A 25262-nucleotide genomic window follows, 5' to 3' on the forward strand; every position below is an offset into this window, starting at 1 on the left:
CAATCTCCATTCGTGTCTATTGTGAGAGTTTTCCTGCTCTCGCGTGAATTTGTAACTTTCCCACGCCTGTTGTTTTGGCGTCTGCTCACTGGCCGTCGCCCCTGCCTCCCTGTCTTCTCACCCCTTTGCCCCGTCACACCTCCTCCTCCCTTGCTCCCATCTTTTCCTTCCAGTCTGGTTCCTCTGTTGTACCGTTGGCTTTGGCGAGGGGGCTGGGGGAGGGATCTCGCGATTGTTAGGGTTTTTCGGGGTGTGTGTGTAGGGGGGAGAGACTTATTTGGAAGATGGCGCCCGTTACGGGGTAAGTGCTGAAATAAAGCATAGCGCTATCACAAAGGCTTGTTTTCTTGTGGTGTAGCGTTAGCAAGGTGAAGTGTTTCTGGGAGCTGGTTGGGCTGCTTTGAGTGGTGACGGGGCTCCCGTGGGTCGCTACTTCGTGGGTCAGTTGTCTAAACTATTCCTCGTAGTGTCGCTGCCTCTTATTTGTTGAGCTGTCGTACGTTATTAACTCAGTGCCATACTGTTTCTCAAACTTTTTTTTAATTCCCTTTTATCAATTAACAGTTTCAGTGTAACTAGCTTACGTACTTTATTCGAGTTCAGTAAGTTTTAAATCGTGAAATGTAATAGTTTACAAAAAAAAAACTACGTTGAAACTGTTACGTTAAAATCACTTCAGCAGTGGACTAACGGGATTCGCAGTCGTCACTCATTAAATTGCTTAATTAGATCAGAAATGAGCTTGAATACAAATGTGTCCTTATCGGTGTGTCCTTTATGTTCTGTTGGAAATATTGTTTTGAACCGTGGAGTCTAAAAAACAGAGGTTCAACAATGTGAGGGGAGTAAAACATTCCCCATTATTTTTGACAGATACCGCAGTATGAGTCCTTATTGTTGTAGGATTGGTGTCTTTTGCACTTAATCTTGACTGAGAAAAAAAAATACAAAATTGATGGTGAGGATGATGACACATTTGACATGTTAAAAAAAAAAAAAAAACGGATTTGGATTTTGCACTGGCATGGCTGACTTCAAATGTTTCTATCCGTCCAGTCTCATTGGTAATGTTTTGACTGATATTACAATCGTGAAAGGATACGTGATATTAAAGGAAATGTTCATTTTGACTTTATTCTGATTTTCACTGAAAACCCCTTTTAAAATGAAAATGTTGTGATTTTTTTTTTTTTTTGTGGGGATCCGTAACAATTAAAAAATGTTTTCTTGACTCAATTAAATTCGATGACGTAGACAAGACATCTCGGCAGATGGGTTACTGGTGTATTTACTTACACAAAATTGTCCCTTAATAAATACTGTACCTTCCTGCAGTTCAGTCAAATTGGGATTTTATGTACATTTTGATAAACTGTGTGGTCTTAATTATCCTCATAGTGATTTTGATATTATTCCGATCTTGCATGCTGCCTTACCATAAGCTGACGCTGATCTGGCCTAACATTAATTCTCTCAACTCTGTTTAATTAACACTCCTGCATGTTAATCACCTAGTCTTTTTTTTCATCACTACCACATAACTCCTGCACAGAAACCACAAGTAATCACCTCACACCCTGATGTTTTGTTTTGCAGGAAGTTTGGTGAGCGACCTCAGCCTCAGCGTTTGACAAGGTAGACGAGAACACAGGGTTCCCTTTGCAACACAAACAATCTCATTAAAGCAGAATAATTCATGCTTTGCAAAGTGCTAACCTGTGTTTTCACCTTTTTCCAGAGAAGCCATGAGGAATTACCTAAAGGAGAAAAATGATCAAACAGTACTCATTCTTCATGCAAAAGTTGCACAGAAATCATATGGCAGTGAAAAAAGGTCAGTGTGTGACCGCTCAAAGCTGCATACCTCGAAGATGTGGGTGTGTGTTTGATAGACAAATCTCTTGTTCAAAATAGATGGATTTAATCTTAAATGAGTTTTCGTCCTCCGGTTTTTGTGAATTAGGTTTTTCTGCCCTCCACCGTGTGTGTATCTGCTGGGCAGCGGGTGGCAAAAGAAGTTAGAGAAAATGGAGAAGGAGGGTTGCACAGAGCAGGAGGCCCAGCCCTGCGCCTTCATCGGGATAGGCAACAGTGAACAGGAGATGCAACAACTGAATCTGGAAGGGAAGGTGGGTAGACGTCTGTAACAGCATTGTACCGCAGGGGTTTCAATTACGTTTAGCTTTGAAGAAAGAGTCTTTGAAGGGCACCTGGTAGAGCACACACCTCTGTCAAGACTCCACACTCCTCTAATTTAATCCAGAGCTCCATTAACAACCTTTGACTGTCCAGAAGCCTGGCTAATAGACAGGCTAACAAAGCTAGAATCAAATAGATGATGAACAAGTTTCCACGTTGGAACTGAATGTAAAGAAGATCACCAGGACACTCCCAAATAATTTCTTATTGATGAAGGAAGTCAAAGTCTTGTTAGAATTTAAATATTTTTCTGTCATAACAAATAACAGTTAGGTGGATCTGAATCAGGGAGGGTGACACTGCTATGAGAAGTTGCCATAATGATGGTAACTGCTTGTACGCAATGAGACTCTGGGTCACCTAAGAGACGCCTCTTGAACTCGGATTATTCAGAGTTTTAACAGCTGTCAACTTCATTTTTGCAGACCCTGTTGAACGTTTGGATTTATGTTGTTGTGTTACGGTGTCAAAAATCTGGAAAATACAGTGAGCTGAAGAAGTCCCCCTTTGAGTTTCCTTCCTGAAAATGTAGGTTTCGGCCACTGGAAGTTTTTTTCGCGACACTGGAGGTCACAGAGTCAATGCCTTTTGCTCACTCGCATTGTGTGATCACGGACAATTTTTCCTTCAGCCCCAGCAAATACAAAAAGGGCTGGGAGGAAAGGTAAAAGAGCCCCTTTTGAGAATTTTTTTTAACAGCTTCCTCCACTCTGTACGAGGTTACCCACTCTTACATCTCACATGTTGATGTAAGCAAAGAAATGATTATCGTATCTACCATGACTCCAACCCGAGGGCAGGTTTGTTACCATGTTACCATGGCCCATACCCCACCCATACCCACCCTACCCATCAACAGTTTCACTGAAATTAATCCAGTGTTGTTGTTTTTTTTTGTGGAATCCAACGAAACAAACAGATGTTTGAAAACATACCCGCCTCCCGAGGAGGTAATTATACATTAATCTGATGGTGTTGTCATGGTACTCTTTCCACAGCACACTCTTTCAAGGACTTTCTGCTTTACTTCTGCTGCAATCTAACCACACCATAAAATGTGCTCCTTTGCACACTGACCATGTTGTTTGTTTGTGACCACAAAACCCCATTTCCTATGTTCACTCTGAACCTGTTTGCTTTTTACTTCAGCGCCACTCATGAACTTGTTTTTGCAGAGGGAGACAAGAAAGCCCAAGGCGAGAAAACAAACATACACCTGCACACAAAAAGCTCTTACTCGTGTGTGTTTCCCCCCCTTGAATTAGCACTTCTGCACGGCGAAGACACTTTACATCAGTGACTCGGATAAAAGGAAACACTTCATGCTGTCGGTGAAGATGCTTTATGGGAATAGTGCTAACATAGGAGTCTTCCTCAGCAAGCGAATCAAGGTCATCTCCAAGCCTTCCAAGAAGAAGCAGTCCTTGAAAAATGCAGATTGTGAGTGGTACAGTGTGTCAGCACGCACACTCACACACACACACACACACACACACACACAGCCTACGAGTACAAGATTACTCATTGACAGATCAGTTCACTCAGACCCCATGTGGAGGTGATCTGGCTCGTATGTGGCCACTTTGTTTCAGCAGTTTGAATGTAAATGTTATTTGGTTCATAAACCGATGTCCTCTGTGCAAGTGGAAGTACATACTCATTCACTCACAAAAGGCCACATCATATTGCACAACTGCAAAAAGCATCAAAGATCTTCAGTGCTCTTTTCCTCTTCTCTTAAGCTGTCTTAGTGATAGCATCCATTGACGTAGTAACTTCCCCAGCCCCGATTCCAACCATAACTACAACACTAACCCTAACCCAAACTCCAGAGAGTGAATACCAATATAAATATGAATACCTTCACTTTTCCAAAACTCACATCAGCCCCCACAAAGATAGCTGTGCAGGTATACGCACACACAATCCACAGCAAAGCAGAAACGTACACGTCTGTGTCTCCTTTTTTGCATATTTCAAGCAGTATACCTTCATGTGACACTTGATATAAATATGAACTGTCGTGGGTGGATATGCTGGATAAAAACGACTAATCTGCCCTTTGTAAACAAAAAACTCTTCATGTTTATTTGCATATAGAACATGGTAGTTGATGATCAAATGCGGTCCCTTATGACACGTGGAGGTGCATTGCAGTGGCAGGTGTAAAGTCGTGTACTCAGCCGTCCACTTGTGATCAGATCACTCAGAACGCAAGTCAGTGACGGAACGGGGACACAGTCGCTGGTAATACATGAAGTACGATTTCACCACAGTTTTAACAAATATGTCTGTCCTTTGCCCCCCCCCCCCCCATCTCTCTCTTAGTATGCATAGCCTCGGGAACTAAGGTAGCTTTATTTAACCGTCTGAGGTCCCAGACGGTTAGTACCAGGTATCTTCACGTGGAGGGTGGAAACTTTCATGCCAGCTCCCAACAGTGGGGGGCCTTCCACATCCACCTCTGTGAGTCCGCCTTCCATGCATTACTGGAGCGTTGATGTCTGAACTCCTGCATCCGTATCTTCCGTCGAGCTCAACCTGTGTTTTTGTGTTTAGTGGATGATGAAGAGTCTGAAGGAGAGGAATTTGCTGTGAGAGACGGCTACATTCACTATGGCCAGACAGTCAAACTGGTCTGTTCTGTTACTGGCATGGCCTTGCCCAGACTGGTATGCTTGTGTCTTATGACAAGTCATTTGACAGTTGTTTGTGTTACTATTGGGCTAATTGGATGTGTCTGGGGATGCTAGTAACTGTGAAGTGGGTTTACGATCATTTGCGTTCATGTCCATTATGTGTTTCCGTGTAATAAATGAGTTTGCCTGAATTTTTCAGATTATTCGCAAAGTAGACAAGCAGGCTGCATTAATGGATGCAGACGACCCAGTGTCCCAACTTCATAAATGCGCCTTCTACCTGAAAGATACAGACCGAATGTATCTCTGCCTCTCGCAGGAGAGAATCATTCAGTTCCAGGTAGGGAACAGGATTGTTGCTTTTTCTTGTGGTGATAATTTACTGAATGGGGTTCTTATGAAATAAACACGTCAACTCATGGGGAAATACTTGTATTTCCCGTTCTCCCCAGAGCCAGACAAGAAGATACATACCCCTCTCCCCCCTGTGTGTGTATTAGGGAGCTAAAGACTGGCCGACCATTAGTTAGCTTAGCACAATGAATGGTAATGGATGTGCATGTGAGCATACCTCAGTCTACCCTGCTCTATTTATAAAACCTGTCGGTCCTCTCCTGTGTATTTTGGTTTAAATAGATGAGGAGGAGGATTTGTTCAAATAGTTAAGAGGAGGATCGACGAGAAGTGTATTTCCTCAAAAGGTGCGGCGTTCCTTTAAATCAGTGGGCTTATCAAGCTCATTTTAGAAATGTTCTGTTATCACATATAATCATTAAATGGAAAAATGTCCAAATGGTAAGAAGATGTTTTGCTTACAACAGCAGGTGTGAGCTCTGAAATGAGTAGGAAGCCAACAATTCCTTCATGAACATTCCTCAGCAGGAAAAGAGAGCCACATATATTTTCCCCTGTAATCAGTTGGCTCCCGCTTGACGCTGCGGTAGCTTCCTCTCGTGTGGTTTCCCCTGGTTGGATATGAAAGTGGGAAGTGAAATTTATATACTTTATTGTTTCAGGCCACACCGTGCTCCAAGGAAGCTAACAAGGACATTATTAATGATGGGGCCTCCTGGACCATCATTAGCACGGACAAAGCAGAGTACACCTTTTACGAGGGCATGGGCCCCGTTCCCACTCCAGTTACTCCGGTCCCTGTGGTGGAGAGCCTGCAGGTACAATATGCTTGTGAATCTTTTTGTTAGAAAACTTTTTAAGTGGCATTCTGGGTTACTGCTATGTCCTCTTTTTTTAACGTTTTTTATTCGGCTCGTAGGGACTATAAAGACGTAACTTGTTTTGTGTGTGCGTGTGTGCGTGTGTGTGTGTGTGTGAAGTTAAATGGGGGAGGAGATGTGGCAATGCTGGAGCTGACGGGACAGAACTTCACGCCTAACCTCAGAGTGTGGTTCGGAGACGTGGAGGCTGACACCATGTACAGGTACACCATGTCATATACAGAAATCATACGGTCATGAAAAAAACCCAGAAGAGACATGGAATTTGAAGGTGGCAATTTTTTCTGGCTCTGAAGGGTCCTTGAAATAGGAATAAAGCCAGGACATTTTGGAAAAATTCTGGAAATTTTCTTCACTAATACCTACACATTTGTATTTGACTGTGGAAAAATCTCTCTTTGGTAATTAATAATTTACTGTAACACTGCACTCGTCAGTTTTGACATTGATTGTTCATGTATAAACAGATTTTTTCAGAGATTATCTGGTCGTGAAAATTTACCTCAAAGTCATGAAAAAGTACTGGTAAAAAGGCGTATGAGCCCTGTGTATGTCACCAGTTGTTTCCATCAATGTATTTTGATACCCATTTAAAAGAAAAAAAATCACATGAGAAAAGATTGATGGTGTGAGTGAACGTTAAACGAATCTTCAGTCAGCTCATGACCCACCAGCTGTTCCCGCTCCCGGCTTCTTCCTGAATAATCCCAAACTTATTCTTCGTCTCTGGAGAGCATGCAACATGTCCAAATCTCACTGGCAGTAAAGATGTTGAACTCGCCCAACTCAACTGAAAGTAATTCTTGAGACATTTCTCCATTTTTGGCGTGTAGATGGCTAAGATAACCAGTTTGGTTGCCACCAGGTTCAAAATCTCCTGCTCTGTTTGGCTCAGTCATTCATAACTTTGGAAACACGTGTGTGTGTGTGTGTGCATGTGTGTGTTTATATATTGTTGTGTAGCCTAAATAGTCCCACCTTGTCTTCTCCATGTACCCACTAAGATGTGGCGAGAGTGTCCTGTGTGTGGTGCCGGACATCTCTGCCTTCAGGGAGGGCTGGCGCTGGGTGAGACAGCCCGTGCAGGTCCCCGTCACGCTGGTTCGCAATGATGGAATCATCTATGCCACCGCCCTCACCTTCACCTACACACCGGAGCCAGGCCCACGACCCCACTGCAGCATCGCCGGGGCCATACTGCGGACACATAGCAGCTCTTCATCATCCCCGGCTTCTTCGTCCTCGCCGTCATCCTCCTCCTCATTGGGGGGGCTCATGGATGGCTCAGGGGCTTATAGCAGTAGTGACTCAGGCATGTCGTCAGGGTCGTCGACCATGTCCGTGCTTTCATAGCGATATCTACTTTGTGTGAGGCATGTCTTTGAATGTCAAGTGTGTGAGCACATGAGTGCGTGCGTGCGTGTTCGTGTGCATGTGTGTGTGCGTGCGTTTCCAAAGAGGCCCAAGGACCTGAGAAGAAATGCACACAAACTCTGCAATTCCTCAGCAGGAGAGAGAGAGCTGTGATCACTGGAAAGGCACAAGGAAACTCTTTAGCTCCATCTAGTGGATTATTGTGGACCTGTCAAAAACCACATAGAGGACTTTGTCATCCAAGATTGTCTCCTAAAAGATGATCCTGCTCCTCTCCTCACACATGAACCGGACTTATTGAACAGATCTATTTTTAGATCTCATAGGGTTTTGCCAAGCTCCACTTTCGTTCCACTGAGACCACATTTTTTTGTGAGTCTGTTTTATCTGTAGTGTGTGAGGGGAAATTTTGCTATAAGAGTAACATAGTTTTTATGGACCAAGTAATATTACTATATTATTTTATTCATATTATATTTTATAAGCTTTTGCCAAGGTACATTTTGAAATGTTTGTATCTCACTGCATAATAAGTTCACTTAATGTTACCAAATAGAATTTGTCAGGTCACAGACTCTTGTCTGTCTTGGCTGTCTGGCTTGTAGTCTGACTGTGCGTTGCTCCTAATGTTCTTAACTGTTGTTGAACTAGCCAGCCTGATTCACACTTCAGTAGCATTAATCGTAGAAAATCCATACCTGCTGTAAAAGGGAAAGAAATGGTTTTGCTGGAGATTTAAGGAGACGTCAGCCATGTCGTGTTGGTGTGTTCAAGGAGACCAAGGCCTATAGTTTCTAATCAAACTTTTTTAATGCCAGAGTGCAGATTTAAATATAACTAGTTCCTTTCCTTTCAGGTCCACTTCTTTTCCAACAGTATGGAAGTAAATGATTGATTCTTTTTTTTTAAAAACAGTCCATTTTACATCAGTGGGTGCTTTCGTGCATGTTAATAAGAAGAGCCTTAAAGCGATACTTCACTTAAAAAATGGATTTTTGCGTCAAGCTAAAATACATGGCTGGCTCTTACCGCAGTCTGGAGTCACAAAGAGGAACCGATATAGTGGTTTTTTAAAAAAAAAAAAAAAAAAAGTGTGCTAAAATGGAGAGCTTAAGCACCGTTTCTGCCTTGTAACCCGCACTGTTCCCCTCACGGTCCACCGACTGCTCCCTTCGGCTTTGTCCATGTCCCTCGTGATGGGGTTCCCTAGCAGTAGCTTGTTCACCTGATGACTTGTCATTCAGGTTATTTTGCCTTAAAAGCCTTGTCAGACCGTCTCTGAGTATTTTCGTAAAGTATCAAAACGCTGTCCTGTTTTGTGTGAAATGAACCACGTAGATGAACTGGTCCAGAGTGTGAGGCGGGCCTCCCCAGCAGGACTCCAAGCTGGAGGCTCACTCGATGGAATTTTAGAGTTATCAAAAGACATGGAGAAGCCTGAGTGTGTGTTTATGGATGAAGAGAAACAGTAATTTCAAGGGGAATTGACTATTTTTCTGACTTTCCAGGAATCAGGAACTCATAAGTGACTCAAACTGTTTGATGTATTTTGTGACTGAAATTATGTACAAAGCACAATACTAGGATATCTGGCTAAATAGTTGACTGTCTGTGAGATAGAAATAACATTACAACATGATAAAGGTTAACTGTAAAAGCTTTGTCTTAGGGGAGGCCCACCATCTCAGACTTTGAAAACCACATTTACATCACAAAGATCCATCCACAACATTTTTTGGGAACTATTTGAACTGTTAATCCTTTCTCTTGAAACCCGTTGTCGGTGTTCGCAGGTACAAACTGACAGTGCGTCACTTTGATTTCATGGAAATTAACTACAGGAAGAATGCTCCAGCATCCCTGCTGCACTTGAATCCTCTGGCTTGTGTATGCGTCTGCACAAGCACACACAGGATCACTTCAACATTTGCAAACTCAAATTTTTGCTGCTCCCAACTTACTGAGGTGCTGGTTCCCAGCCTGCCTAAACACCCTGTGAATAGTAATTCCTACTTTGTGCCTACGTTCTCACTGTGCCTTGATGCGATGCGATAGCAAGCTGATATCATGTCATGCTAGCAGCTTTATGATGGATTTTTTTTTTTTAATTCCTCCTGAAAAAGTATCTTCCTCATATCTCTGCCTTTTGTTCCTCACTTCCCTCCCGATATGTTTTCAGATCATCTCGCTCTCTTTTCACCCTCTGACTAATAAATCAGGTTGTTCAGTTGAATATCACTCTTACGTGGGGTTTGTTCCATTATTTGAAGTAGCTCTTTCCTTTCCTTTTCTTTTCCCTTCCTTCCTTCTGCCTCGCCACGATCCGTTTACAGCCGTGTGGTTGCATGACCGTGGTTACCATATGCAACCATGTCCAATGCACAAAAAATATATTCTTGCTCCAATTCTGCTGAGGTCTTATTGGACACTTGCCACTTGGGCATGCTCCACAGGGTAAAGGTCAAGTCTGCCTCACTATTTTTGAACTGCTGGGGTGGGGGGGCAGATTGCTGGAATGAAATCTGACACTTTGTTACTGTTAAGTGTGTGTGTGTGTGTGTGTGTGTGTGTGTGTGTGTGTGTGTGTGTGTGTCTCACACTTTCTGCTAATAGTTTTAGTCTGTGTGTATAGGCTGTGTGTGGTTCTGTTCAAGCAAACAGCAAAACATGGACAGACACCACGAGAAGGCCCTTCAACAGGTGCACAAACATTTGTTATGTCCATCAGTGTAGCCTGAAAATGTGTGAACATGCAGGGATACCAGACCCAGACAGTCCAGCCGTGACATGACATACATCAGGCTATTCCTGTCATGATAGTCCTGATGGTGAGACGGAGGATGTTATTGATCCTCCACACAAGCTGGAAGTCATGAAACCTTAAAAAGATAAAAAGATGGTGAACGACTAACATCTCCAAAAAGGATTCAGGTCACTGGATCAACTTCTTTGGAAACTGGATTTATTTATTTTTACTTTGTGTACACATTTGGATCAGGGGTGGTGAGGAAACATAATATGGTGATGGGGCCCTGTTGCTAGAGAGAGAGAGAGAGAGAGAGAGAGAGAGAGTGTGTGTGTGTGTGTGTGTGTGTGTGTGTGTGTGTGTGTGTGTGTGTGTGTGTGTGTGTGTGTGTGTGACGATCAATTCCGCACAAGAGCGTCACGTCTTCACTGTGTTTCAGTCTTCACTGTGTTGGGAAAAGGAGGTGCCAGAAGTAGGAGCAGAGTCCTGAACGATGAAGGTTAGCTGGTTTATAAAGAGACAAAAAAGCCCACACAAACACACTCCACGTGGCCACAGAGACGCAACTGATCCCGAATCAGGATTATGAAAGTGCCTTCACTTAAAAATAATCTCTGACCTGGTCTTGTCCGCTGGCTGGTGACCACTGTGGATTTCATCAATCATGGATCAGTCCTGGGACCGGTTCTCCTGACGTTTGGACTATGAGAGCAAGTCACTGATGATTATTGGACTTTTTTGGAGTATTTTTACGCACAGCGCCCCCGTGTTTGGAGGACTGTCAGACGGGAGGTTTTTTTTGTTTTGTTTTTTTTAAACTGTTTTTAGAAGTTTTTACGCACCTTTATACATTTTAATTGCACTTTAATACATCTCTAATTTCTCAGAAGAACCATCCCCGTGACGCTCGGCCACCTGAACAGGTGGTGATCTACCAGAAGTTCCTAACCTATAACTTAGGCTTCTGTCTACTGTCTGAAATGCTGCTTCTTTCCCAACTGCTGCTCTTCCTTTTACCCGCTGCTGTCCTGGTGGCCGCCCAAGGCGCCGGGGACCTCCAGGGCTTCACCTTTCCCGGGGGGAGCGCAGGCTTCGACCCAACCGGTAGGTGCTGTTTAATGATGTGACCAACCAACAAACACAAGAATGAATCAGACAAACAAGTTTACATCAGTCTGACGTCATGTTGCCTCAATAACTGCCGCCAAGACCAATGATGAAATGATTATTATGGATTTTTGAAACTCATTTGATTCTAACCATAAAATACAATTAGGATGTTTCACACAGAACATTAATTTTCTCATTACATTAAACATTAAACATTACATTTATAATGTGAGTTAATGATATGCTTAGTTTATATATTTGAACTGATGGATTCATTTTGATGTTATTTGATCAGCATGAGACCGATATATTGTAGAGAGGAAAGAGCTTGTGCTAATTTGCTGCTCTCCTCTCTAATTCTAACACATAAGGTTGCTTTTCCATTCGTCTTCCGTAAAAGCAAATCATATCGAAAGTATGGTAATGCAGTAAAATACACCTACCAGAGAACATTAATAAATCAAATCACCTTGGTCCTTAGTGCGTAAAGGCCTGGTTTGCTTTTAGCCAGCATTTGACCTTTACTGTAAAAGATTTTGTGTCTGTACTTAATTAGAAATCAGTAGGTAATGCATTTCCTTTCATGAAAAAAAGCTGATTGTTAATTTACAGTGTGATATTTTAGTTATCATTCAATATGAGCTGCTTAATCTAATCTAATTTTCTTTGAATAAAACTTGAAAGCGTCGACGGAATCAGACATTAAAATCTAATTAGAGAAAATTTAACCGAATAAAGTTCTCATTGCGAAGTACCTTTTCAGTAGGAGACTGTGATGTCACCAAAGAGGATTTTTGTCAGTTATTTCCAGCACACCAGCAGATTCAAAGTGAACAAAGTGTTAAAGTCAGGTCAGCTGCAGAGGTCCTGCAGGGACACAGATAACACACACACACACACACACACGCGCACGCACACAAACACACAAGTTTTCAGAAAGGCTTTGCATACACGGTACCATTGATATTTGATAGCTCATCCGGCTGGGAGGTGGTTTCATCAACAACCAGCGGATCAATGACTTTGCTTTGAACGGCGGCGAGGTGGTCGTGGAGATGAACAGAAGAGAGCATCAAAATCATAATTAATCCCAAAGCTTTCAAAATTTTCATCATCCTGAAAAATGATCAAAAAGTCAGGGATGTTAAGTATTCATTGGCATGCGTTATTATTAAAAGGTTTGCTCACATCCGTATGATTGGCACACGTCAAACAGCGAGGGCACAATTAAGCCTAATTTTTTTTTTTTCACGATTCCTATGCCGCACTCTCTTAGTGTGGCTCTTTCTGCATCATTAAAAAATGTCTCCAAGCATGCGTGGTGCATAGTGGTTCATGTTTTTGGATCCTCTCGCTCTTACAAGCTCTTTTACTGGAACACTGCTGCATGATGATCAGTGTAGCACGGAAAAAGAAATAAATACTTCTGTGGAATAGCAATCAAATTTATTCCCTAGAGTCCAGCAATCCCATTGCTTTAATCTGTTAGATCAATGTAGAGATGCTTGTATCCATGTAAGTTGCTGGGGCACTTGGTTTAACCGCAGACCTTTGACCCTTTGTCCCTTCATCTCCTCGGAGCACCAGAACTTATGAGTCACCGGGACAAATATGGGTCCTGACTCAGTTGACTGAGACAGTAGAATAACATAAAGCTGTGTGTCATTTTCCCCGTTTATCAATGTTCTGCCATTATGCTTCAGCCAAAAACAGTGTTTGTGTAAAATCCTGTTCTGAACAACCGATTTGGACACGACGTCTGACGTTGCCGAGAGTCCTCACCGCAACACTCCAGCAACTTTGTACAAATTGTCCCGTACAGCACTGCATTTAAGGATCGAGCCTAAAACTCACAGTCAAAAGGTGTTATGGCATTTAAAAAAAAAAAATTTAACCATGATAATCTTGACCAGTCTTGATTGAGTAAAAAGAGTTTGATTTTTTAAAAGTGTTAAGCAGTGTTACAACTGAATAAAACTGTGTAAGGCCACGAGTGTTGTGCTCTGAGGGCACTTTTAAAACCTGGCAGGCTCTTGGTTCAGTTGCAGCTCCTCTGATTTTTACTTGTAGTTGTAAACAGCATTAAAGCTTACATGAGAGCTGCGCTGCAGGCTGACTGGGAATGAAGCTCCGATATCATAAATATTGTAAATGTACCTTGAACACAGGAAGCAAGCCCGACAATTGGTAATTCCTTCCTCCTGGCATCTATTGTCCATTATCATTGTAGCTGTCAATCACCCGGGGCTGCAAAGGCTTTACGCAGTAAACGACAGGGACAAAGAGTGAGAGGCACCACTCTTTGCTAGAAACTAAATTTTAAAGATTTGGTGCAGTGTAAGAACAAATGTGCGTTTAAGAACACTGCATGAATAAGGCCCAGTTTACCCCTCTATGTACCCATAGATTATGTGAGCCAACTTGTTGACTTCCTTTAAAAAGAACACTTTGGATAAACATCGTGAAGCTGTGTCTGCTACTTCTTTCCTTCTTGGCACGTAGACCCCTGCATGACGGTTACGCCACCATGTTTGAGCGAGGCTGACCGCTACAGCCTGGAGGCCCTGCGGAGCATCCACCAGATGATGGATGATGACCAGGATGGTGGGATTGAAGTGGAGGAGAGCATGGAGGTACAGAAATCCCTGTTTTCACTTGTATTTGTGAAGTCCTGTGTGTGTGTGTGTGTGTGTGTGTGTGTGTGTGTGTGTGTGTGTGTGTGTGTGTGTGTGTGTGTGTGTGTGTGTGTGTGTGTGTGTGAGAGACAGTGCATGCATGGGAGAGACAGAGTAAAGCAGGGGTACAAAAACAGGTGTTGTTTCTGGTGGAGGAGTCAAATGCTGCTTCAAGGATAGCAACAGTTTAACTTCACATTTGGCTCAGTGACAAAGTTGGTTTGCAGTAACAGAATACTGCAATACTGATGGCCTTCTTAAGGAATATACATTCAAGTTCAATATATAAAACGCAAAAACATACTCAAACATGTCAAACTAAAATGCCCTGCTCAGTAAAATTACAAAAAACAAACGGTTAATATTCAACATAAATCCTGAATATCAGTCATCTGATGTAGTTATATTTCAGTCCTATGAAACACACTTCCACTTTCTCTTCCATGAAAAAATATGTTGTCAATGAAGGAAAAAACATTTTTCTCTTGTTTTTCCATGTGGTCACTCACAAGTGCTTTCATCAACACTTCCGCTCTGGAGCACATGTATAAAGGAACATTATCTGGACACAAACATGCATTCAAGTGCACTTGTTCCTTCATGGCAAATTTATCATGCACATATTTTGATGTTTGCTAAAAACTAAAATCCTGAGTGAATAAACATTTTGTTCAAGTAGTCTGTGAGTCTCTAGTTATATGTGACTTTGGTAGTAAAACCAGAATTTAAGAATGCACCTTCGCCTACAGGAATTCAGTTCAGGGATACAGTATCTAGGGTCTCAAGTTGCAGTTGCCATAGAGATGTCAGGGGAGGGGAATTGGCTCATCAGAACATAGTCCCAAGATTCCCTCAGCAATCATATGAAGCCTTCGTTTACAGCCAAGAACACATTCCAACATTCCAAGACACACACACGCACACAGGCACACACACACGCACACGCACAAACACACATACGCACACTGAAGACTGCAGAGAAATTTGCAAGACACACTCGTGCTCCTGCATCTATTCTAAATACATTTTCAAAACACCCACTCCTCATTCCTAGGTTGAAATTCAAGTACAGTACATAACACATAACCCAATTTATTTTGGAAAGTCTGTGTGCTCAACTGAAGCTATTTTTAATTTATTTTACACTGGCCAAGATCCTATGCTCGCAACAACACTAACTTCAGAACAGAGACGTAAAACACATACATGACTTGAAAACTGAGTAAGGCAAAGCAAGATGATTCTTTGAAAAATATCTATCAAACTGGTGGGGGTCATTCTCTTCACTGTTGATGTTTTTGGAGAGGATTCCCCTGCTGTTATTGGTTTAGTTTGTTGTGAAAGTGAAAGCGAACATATTGATTAACCATCAGGAGACAGCCTTGTCTGTCAACCGGTGGATGTAGTTAATGATGGAGAGCTGTGCTTCCCCAGACTTTACACTTGCTTTTTTTTCCTTTTTTTTTTTACTATAGGCATAAATTTGGATTTAGGAACAAGGCTAAGCTATTAGGTCAGGCTATTCAAAGATATGACTGATTTAGCTCCAGCCCAGACATAAGCCCTGTTGGTGCCACCGGCCCCAAGAGGGTTACGAGGACCACACAGCCATGTATGAGATATATATATGAGAAGTTGTGATCCACAATCTTGCACTTTAAAGATGTAATTGAAAAAAATATATTTATTTTAACTGGTCCAGTATATCCCTCTCTATCTTTGCAGTTCATCATTGAAGACATGAAGCAGCAGCAGACCAACAAACATAGCAACCTTCACCGAGAAGATCAGCACATCACAATCGAGGAGCTCTGGAGGGGCTGGAAGTCATCAGAAGGTGTGTGTGTGTGTGTGTGTGTGTGTGTGTGTGTGTGTGTGTGTGTGTGTGTGTGTGTGTGTCCTAAAGACAAAACTTTATCACTTCTTATCACACTTTTTAGTTCACAACTGGACACAAGAAGATGTGCTTCGCTGGCTGAAGGAGTTTGTTGAGTTGCCTCAGTATGAGAAGAACTTCAAGGATTTTAAAGTCAGTGGAAACACACTCCCCCGGTAAGAACGTGCAATGTCCGAGCAGGTCAGTCAGCTGTTGTTAAGAAACACTGAACTACTTGTGCCTGTTTGTAGGATTGCAGCCAATGAGCCTTCATTTCTGAGCGGCCAGCTGAGAGTTCAGGATCAGAGAGACAAACAGAAGCTCAACATCAAAGCTCTTGATGTAGTCCTGTTTGGGGCACCCACACGTAAGAATGCTTCCTGTTCCTGCCCTCTCACATCTTTAGAAGGCTTATCTTCCCAGTTTACTCAGATTTTGCCAGAACACCTACTCAATTAAAATGTTTAGTGAGTTATGTTGCAGTCTTAGTTTGATTATTCACATCCAACGTTATCAACTATGAACCGCTGCTTTCTGCAGGTCCTCCTCATAATTACATGAAGGATCTGCTGCTGATTGTATCAGTGGTGATGGGAGTTGGGGGCTGCTGGTTTGCCCAAGTCCAGAACAAAGCCAGCAAGGTCCACATAACCAAGATGATGAAAGACCTGGAAAGTCTGCAGAGGGCTGAACAAAGTCTCATAGATCTACAGGAACAGTGAGTGTTCACATTTTCCTCAGCTACATTATTGAAATGGCTTTGTTTGATTGCACTGAAAAATTTTCCACAGACTGGAGCGAGCCCAGGAGGAGAAGCGTAATGTGGCAGAGGAGAAACAGAACTTGGAGGAGAAGATGAGGGATGAGATCATGGGGGCACAGGAGGAGGCGCACCGCCTGCACGAACTGAGGCAGGGAGCTGTCAGTGAACTCAGCCGCCTCCGGTACGCTGAGGAAGAGCTGGAGCAGGTAGCTGCACATGCACAAGAAGAAACAACTTAATAATGCTGCAGTCGATGGGTCGCCATCCTTGCCAAACCAAGCTGTTTTTGTTTGACTGAAGCTATGTCTTCAGGTCCGTGGAGCACTGAAGCAGGCAGAGATGGACATGCAGGCCAGCTGGACGGCCTCAGAAGCTCTCCAGCAATGGCTGCAGTTGACACATGAGGTGGAGGTCCAGTACTACAATGTCAAGAAGCAGAGAGCCGAACTACAGCTGGCCATTGCCAAGGAAGAGGTGAAGCATGACGGACTTGAATCATGACATTTAAAATGACCTCATCACAGAAAATCTAAGACATGTGACAAGGTTCTACCAAATTGCATACAAGCATGTCAACCTATCTGCACCTTCATTTCCCTCCAGGCAGAGAGGATTAAGAAGAAGAGGAGTTCTGTGTTGGGGACTCTGCATGTGGCCCATAGCTCCTCTCTAGATCAGGTTGACCACAAGATCTTGGAGGCAAAGTTAGTCACATTATTGCTGGTTTTTGCGTTTTTCTTCCATAGTAAATGTGTCAAATATGTCACAAAGTTTTCTGTACCTCCAAAAGGAATGCCTTGTCTGATGTGACAGCCTGTCTACGGGAACGTCTCCATCGGTGGCAACAAATTGAGCGCCTTTGTGGCTTCCCCATTATCAGGAATCCTGGCCTTGCAACCCTTACTGCTGAGCTCTACTCAGACACAATTACCTTAGGGTTGCCCCGGGTGCCTCAGCCGTCTTGGTCATGCCACAGCTCTGCCCATGGCTCTATTGAGGATCTGTTGGATGAATCTACATCTCCAATATTACCAGGTAAATACAGGAAACAAAAGTTCTTAACTATTTCTGTGGATACCCAGAAAGCCAAACAATGTTTAAATGAGGCTTTCCAACAGGTGATAGTTTCTACATAAATCCCTGTTGGAATTGTTTGGTAGTGTTCTGTTTCTTCTAAATCCTGAAATAAATCTAATATTGGCAGGTATAAGACTTTATACTTGACAACCTGAGAACAAAATATCAATTTCTTACAGAATCCTTTCTTCCGGAGTTCATGCCATACTTTCTTTATACAGTTCAACACATGCACCATTAAATTATGGTCATCTTAAATATACAAGGCGTCATCTGCGTACAGTAATATTTTTTTATTCTTTGCCACCAAGATTAGACATTTCTCATAATCTGATTAAATATATGAGACTTGACACTGGCAGTTATTCTTAATGGCTTGTATTTGGTCCTCCACCAGTTCCACCGCTGAAGCGCTCTCCTCGTACTCGGGGTTCCACAATATGCCGGTCACGCCTTCCTGGTGTTATTGCACAGGCACCGGTCACCATGATCTCAGCAGACCCAGACCTTCTCATCCCGATCCGAGCTCCTTACCCTTGCTTTGATAACGATGAGGGGCTCCTCATCAAAACATTAAAGAAACAGTATGTCTCTGACCACATTTAGAGGCCAATTTCTTTGTTTTTTTATGCTGATTAATCTTGAGTGATGTGAATGCTGATACAATCTTTGCTCATTCCCTGACTCTCTCTTCATCCCTCCCTTTACTCTTGCTTTCCTTTCTCTTATTAATAGGGACTCCCAAGAGAGGTTCTCTGACACAGAACTTAACACCTCACATGGCAAAATATACCCTTGTACCACAGAACTGCTTACAGACAGCGCTGTTGCAAAGCCTTTGGGTAAAGAAATTGAAGCCAGTGTTGAATCTCCAGTTCGTAAAATTGCTATTGAAGAGCTTGAAGCATCTGGGGTGTCATCGAACAGGAAGATGGCAAAAGATAAAGTTTTGGATAGTTCATTGGAAACCCCTTTTATAAAGATGTCGAAAGAAGAGGTTTTGGTAGAAGCAGCATCAAGGAAGATACCCCGAGACAGAAGCGAACTTCCCAAGGATGTTGCAGTGAGGAAGGTGCTTTCCAGTGAGTTGGATACAGATATTTCAGCAAGGAAAATCGACAGAGAAACAATAGGGGATTTCCTCGACAGCACTTCAAGGAATATAAACAGGGATAGACATGATGTACCTCTGGATGTCAGAAAGATTCTTTGGAATGAAATAGAAGCATCAGATGTTGGACCTAGGAAGATCTCAAGAGATATGATGGGGACTTCGATCAACAGTCCGTCCAGAAAGATGACACTAGATGACACAGAGAATCCATTTGAGTCGGCATCCAGAAGGATCACAAGAGATTCAATGGGTATGTCTTTGGACACAGGCTCTAGGAAGCTTGAGTCCACTGGAAGGGTGATGGCCATGGAGAAAATTGTTCAGACCCCTCAAACAGCCTTAAGGGAGGTCTCAAGAGAGGAACTGGAGTATTGCACAGATGCTGCTTCGAAGAAAATGCTTTCTAGAGAGGAATTTGAAAGAGGTATGGATACCACTCTCTACACAGAGAGGCAAGAGATTGTTTTTGATCCATCAGGCACCATGACGTGGAAGGATGAACTTGAGATGTCTGTTGGATCTCTCAGAAGGAGAATGCCAAGAATGCTAAGGGATAACACCGATGTTTCAAGAGACACGCTCATCGGAAAAATGTCCTCGGACAGAGTCGAAGCACCCGTGGACCTACCCAAACAATCAATGGAGAGCGAGGAGTTGGAAACATCTGAATCAATCTCATCTCCAGCTCGAATTGGACAACCAGACCTGACAGTAACCTCCCAGGTACCATGGAAGTCATCATCAGATCTGTTCTCCTCTGGCCCATTGAGCCAGCTTGTGTACGATGGAATCCTGGAAAAGTCCTGCAAGTCCACTATAGCTACAACCCCAACCAGCCTTTCTGTGTCAACACCAAACCTACCCCACAGCAGGATGTTAGAAGAGGTGGGGCCACCATTACCACCAGCAAGACATGCCCCCGTCCCATCTCCTGCATCTTCTGACACTAAAGTTGATCGGCACAAGGATAAAGACAAGAGCAGGAAATCTTTGAGGATAAAAAATCTTTTTAAAAAGAAAAATGAGCCAACTTCAGAGAAGCTTCAGAGTGGTCTGCAGAAACTCTGACAGTCAGTTGAGAATATTTCTTTTTTTTCTTCAATTAAAGTAACAGTGTGAAGCATTTAGAGGTATCTTTGCCAAAAAATGAGTATTATCCAGGTTTTCATTCGTTTAATCACCTGAAACTTAAAGTAAGTTCATCAGTTTAGAATGAGCCCTTTATATTTACATAAGGAGCAGGTCACATTGTAGTATCCAGAATGGACAAAGCAGCAGTTTTGTATTTTATTCTGCTCAATTTTTGTTTTTGTATGTCTTTTGCCATATTTGTTTGCAACCAATTTTATCAGTGCTCTCTCAAAAACGCTACTACAACATGTACTGCCCTGTTTTCATGGAGTTGTTTTACTTCTTTCAAACTAAATTTTTTGCTACATGCATTGCTGCAACATTTAATCAGTCTCTCCAGAAATACATGATTTTGCAATCGCATGAAGAATAAATGACTTCAAAATCAACTAAACAATGTGGACTATGCAGGGGCTTGCTTATTTTCAAAATTCCTGCACTTTATTTACAAAAAGTCTCTGGGTTTGCTGCAAAAAGTTAGAAAATGTTGCATTTTCCATTCTGTCTGCTCACTCATGGGGAAACAATAAAACACATGCAATAAAAGTTATGGCAGTCAGCACAGCTTTACCACAAAAAGCATTTGTGACTGCAAAAATCACAAAAAGGGTGGCACGGTGGTGCAGTGGTCAGCACTGTCGCCTCACAGCAAGAATGTTCCGGGTTCAAGCCCTGGCTTGAGTATTGGATCTTTCTGTGTGGAGTCTCCATGTTCCTGTGTGGGTTGTCTCTGGTACTCCAGCTTCCTCCCACAGTCCAAAGACATCAAGAGAGGACGAGGCTGATTGATACTCTAAATTGACCGTAGGTGTGACTTTGAGGGTGAATGGTTGTCTGTCTCTATGTGTTGGCCCTGTGATGGACTGGCGACCTGTCCAGGGTGAACCCCACCTCTCACCCAAAGGCTACTGGGATAGGCTCCAGCCCCCTGTGACCCTTAACAAGATAAGTGGTAGAAAATGGATGGATGGACAATCACAAAAAACAACAACAACAACAAAACTCAGCAGAACCCTCAAGGGCCTTTGTCGTCATTTTTTTAACACCTGGGACCAGCCTGTCATTTAAGCTGGCTGGCCGGCTGTCATAGTGACCGCAATAACGCACACTCAGAATGCATCCTTTTTGATTAGAGCAAAGAGAATTTGATCATGACAGCAGAGTTTGACATTCTTCTTCTCCTGAAACAAAAATTTGAATTTTATTTTTTTTTTTAGTTGTCATCGTTTTGATTCTGAATCACAGCTAAATCTAAGATGACAGCTTTTCCTGGTTGTGGAAGTCAGTGGGATGTGCCGGCCTTAAGCTAATCTTATGGAACCAGACAACAAAACGTGGGACTATTGTAAATACAGAAGCTACAGGGTTTGGTTGGTAGTGGTTGATAAGGGAAAGAAATGATTGCAAGAAAGGTTATATTTACATGGAGGTAAGCCCTTGCCCCTCTCCTATTTTCTGGATTGATTACTTGAAGTAAATATATGATGTGAACCTCTCTATCACTGCAAGACTGCAGATCTCCTTGGCCTTGAATCAAACACAGAGCAGAAAATGATGTGTCTACAAAGCGTTAGATGCTGGCCAAATTGTAGGGTTGAAACCAGAAAGACAAGTGGAAGAGCGCGTGAGTGAATGATTCTACAGACCATGTTTTTTTCTGGTGGGGAGGGGGAGGACTAGATGTCACTAGATCCTACACACTGGTCCTTTAATATTTACACTTTTACCTTTAGGGTTTAAAGGATTTTACTTTTGAGGAGATGATGGTAAGAAGATATAAAACATGATTTTACTAAAAGTTAAGGCATTTTCAGAGACAATGGTAACCAGAATCACATGACATTTAACAAATAGCATAGTGATATCTGACTTTTCTAAGCACTGATAGAATCATGATATTTGTTTATCTCATGGTTTGTTTATTTATTTTTTAAATGGCTGAAAATAAAGTATATTTTTACTTGTAACTTGATTGCTATTTGTGAGGATCTCGATACTTGACGCTCAATACTCAGTGAAGAATCTGACTGTAATGATCTTTACTTATGTTTCTTTGATTTTTTTTTTCTTTCCTGTTAACAAGTCTTATGCAGAGATATGGTTGAAGCCATATGTCTTTTTTTTTCACTTTGGCGAATATATCGCTTTTAAATAAAAGCCAAGTCAATACTACAATTAAAATGTACAATGAGATATTTATTATATTTATTACGGATCTGAAACAAATTTTGCAGAATTTAAAAACAGCTGATCCCCAGATCTAACTCATGATGTAGTGAGTATGCATTGAGTCTGATGGATTTTTAACTTTTTTTTTTTTTTTTTTTTTTGTCTCTTCATCACTGTTTTTGAATTAACAAATTGCTTCCATGCTGTAATGTTTACTTGTGTTTCAGGGCCACTGTTTATAAAAATTTTTTTTTAAAAAGAATGCCAAATCATATCTGCACTGTCAGGATGAAGAAGTTTTTGATGACAATTTTGAATTAATTGGAATTTGATCAACATTTGATTTGACTGTTGCCTCTGTAGTGTAGTTTAGCTCAGAGAAATACTTAGGATTGTAACACTTATTTTAAGTCTGCCGTTTTAGCATTTTAAACAGTTTACAAACACACAATAGACGTATGATAACTCACTACAGTGTCTTGTGTTATAACTAAATATATAATTACAATAAATATGAAGTCTTATTAATATTGGGCAATACTTGCCTGAAGTTATGATTTATGCTGCGAAGGTTGTGTTTCTAGAATTTATTTTAGTATAATGTGCTACACCTTGAGGAGTTCATGAAGTTTCTCAGTACATCAATAAATATTAACATTAAAATATGAACTAAATGATCAATTGAATAGAAATGGTGCTTATAAATGCTAATCTGGAGGACTAAAGTATTAACCTATGAGTATAAGGGATTTTCAAGGGATTTTTGTGTGTGTGTGTGTCTTTGCAGCTGATTGCAACTGCACTAAGAATGCTAGAACTGGTATTACAATTCTACTTTTTGGTTTCATCATGTTTTCATACAGGGTGACCGTTAATGTTTTGTATATTCATGAAAAGAATTGTATCAGTGTGGATCTATTGCATCAGGAAGCTTTGGGAATTTTCAACCAACACCAGCACTGCAAGGTTGTGTTTGCCCTGAAAAAGGCTGCTGGAATAAACACACAATGATACATTTAACATCGTCTACTGGTTCCTAATGCACACACTGCTAAGCTATTATTGAAAATGTTGCTTGCTTTTTAGATATTTCTCACGAATTTCTCACAGGTATTGCTTTTTTTTTTTAATAGTATTTTTTCTGTTTTTTTTGTTTTGTTTTTTGTTTTGTTTTTTGTGACAGCCGGTGTACAATGAACAATAAATTACAGCTCCAAGTATCCCTATCTGGTTTGCTTTAAAAATGTTCTGCTTTTATGATAAATGTCAAATAATTGCAGCTCTTTTTAAATATGAATGCATTCTAATGCATTGTTTGAGTGCTTGAATTGCATTTGTTTTTGGAGGGTTGATTTATTTTCATTGTTTACAGTACTTTGTTTCAGCATCTCAAAGATGAGAGTTGAACATATAATGAAAATAAATACGATTTACCAGGCTGTTGGATCTGTATCTCTATTGTTGAGAAAAATAAAGATGGTTTTGAAACTTGAATGTCTCATACATTTTTTATAATAAAGTACGTATAATATACCACCATGCAAAACAATTCAACTCTTTTTGAAAAACAAAATGTGTTTTGAATGACATGGATTATGATGCAGGTTTTAACTTCTCCCATTAAATGCCTTCAGCTGAAACTAAAATTTTTGTTTTTCTTCCATAATGCAAAAAAATTCATGTTCCAACAACACAGTCACAAAACTGTACCAATAACAGGAGTATTTTTCTCCCTTTTTTTGGTAATTTGTTTGTCATCACATCCTGTTGCAGTCACATTGAAGTATTGATTTTCTCTCCATAATCATAATGTGTCCCACAAGCCATGGGTAATTTTGTATGTGCTATGACATTCTTGTTGTTTCAGATGTAGCTGAATAATGGTGCGAAGAAGATCTTGCTTTTTCTGGCAAATACCCCTGGCATTTGTGGGCGATAGACCATGTCTTCTTATCATTAATGGTATTGATTGTTAGTCTGGCTGGCAAACAAATCTAAATGAAATATAAGTCAAATCATAAAATCATAGAATCAATAGTTATTATTTAGTCCCCCCCCCCCCCCCCCCCCCGCAGAGTAGGAAGCAGAACAGGCGGTCACAGTGGTGTCTCTTCTTCATGATGGTTTGAGTGTCTGCGGTATTTGTAGCGTAGTGAAACACACATATTCACCCAATAAATCACTGTATAAATTGTTATTCAGAGGCATTACAGCAATACACTGTTTAGTGTTTTTATGTTATACATTGGATGTCGCGTGCGCACAGCTATAATAAAGGAAGGTGGCTGTGGAGAGCAACCTCTGCTGAAGCTTTGATGAAAGCCTTCAGATATCATAGCTGCTTGAGTCTTCGTGTAGACTGTAAATCGCAGGCCGTTTGGGCCCCCCCCTTTTTTTTCTCCTCTGACGTTGTTAGTTTTGAAAACGTGGAGAAACTGCATGCACTAGGACCACGCGGAAACAGCAAAAACTGTAGCAGGTATGTTTAAAATCAGACCCCCCCCCCCCCCCCCCCCACAACCACCACCACCACCACCACCGTCATGAGAGACATTCCGAGCCCTTTGACCCTGTTCACGATAGGAAGGGACGCAAGTGTAAACAATAGACACAATTTTGATTGACAGTCGGCGTTGTTTAATGTAAGTGACCAAATACACGTTATGTTCAGTTTCCCAATTGGCAGTTATCAAGTGTGAAGTGATGAACGTTAGTAAGTTTACACCTTTTACAATGAGTTGAATTTTGCAGCTGTCAACGAGCTAACTTTGCCTAAGCTAACAACACCTGCGTTGATTGGCTAAGTGAGGTGTTTCAGTAGGCCACACGGCCCTACGCTAGGATTGCGTACCTAATCGCGCATGCGTGACTCACGCTGAGCGGAAACTGGCGTCGTGCTCAGACATGGTAAACCAGCTGATAGCACTTTCAACATGGCCCTTCATTTCCTTTAATTATTTATCTTAAATTGCAGATTAATCACAAGCAAGATTGATGTGTAGATATCAGTTACTTTTTTGCTGTTAGGAGAATACGCTGTTAGGACTGTGAGAGGATAATAGCGTCTATATTTTCAGTTGTTTAACGTAGGCTTCATACACAGCAGGGGAGTATTATTCATTCATGGAGTTGTGCTGTTGTTTTTAGGAACAAG

General features: G+C 41.6%; 2 protein-coding genes across 3 annotated transcripts; both read left to right on the forward strand.

The window, feature by feature from the left end:
• The first annotated feature begins 205 nt into the window (after positions 1-205).
• On the forward strand, positions 206-9934 carry rbpja (recombination signal binding protein for immunoglobulin kappa J region a). 2 transcript variants are annotated; one of them, XM_086211398.1, is made up of 11 exons: positions 206-301; positions 1597-1635; positions 1739-1834; positions 1964-2129; positions 3465-3639; positions 4528-4665; positions 4759-4871; positions 5038-5178; positions 5855-6010; positions 6173-6276; positions 7078-9934. In XM_086211398.1, the coding sequence occupies exons 1-11, from the start codon at positions 285-287 to the stop codon at positions 7424-7426; spliced, it is 1494 nt and encodes a 497-aa protein (XP_086067524.1). In that variant the 5' UTR covers positions 206-284; the 3' UTR covers positions 7427-9934. The 2 variants fall into 2 exon arrangements, with proteins under 2 accessions (XP_086067524.1, XP_086067525.1); XM_086211399.1 differs by lacking the exon at positions 206-301 and adding an exon at positions 345-440.
• Positions 8773-21251, forward strand: stim2a (tromal interaction molecule 2a). The gene is made up of 15 exons (XM_086210321.1): positions 8773-8915; positions 9241-9334; positions 11081-11297; positions 13806-13936; positions 15704-15815; positions 15919-16030; positions 16106-16221; positions 16395-16572; positions 16646-16823; positions 16930-17091; positions 17221-17321; positions 17408-17652; positions 18092-18278; positions 18430-19878; positions 21157-21251. Exons 1-14 carry the CDS (start codon positions 8773-8775, stop codon positions 19874-19876), a joined length of 3423 nt encoding a protein of 1140 aa, XP_086066447.1. The 3' UTR covers positions 19877-19878; positions 21157-21251.
• Positions 21252-25262: the final 4011 nt, after the last annotated feature.

The sequence above is a fragment of the Aulostomus chinensis genome, chromosome 8, assembly GCF_037954235.1.
Source record: "Aulostomus chinensis isolate RoL2024-O1b breed Wild chromosome 8, RoL_Achi_v1.0, whole genome shotgun sequence".
Taxonomy (NCBI): domain Eukaryota; kingdom Metazoa; phylum Chordata; class Actinopteri; order Syngnathiformes; family Aulostomidae; genus Aulostomus; species Aulostomus chinensis.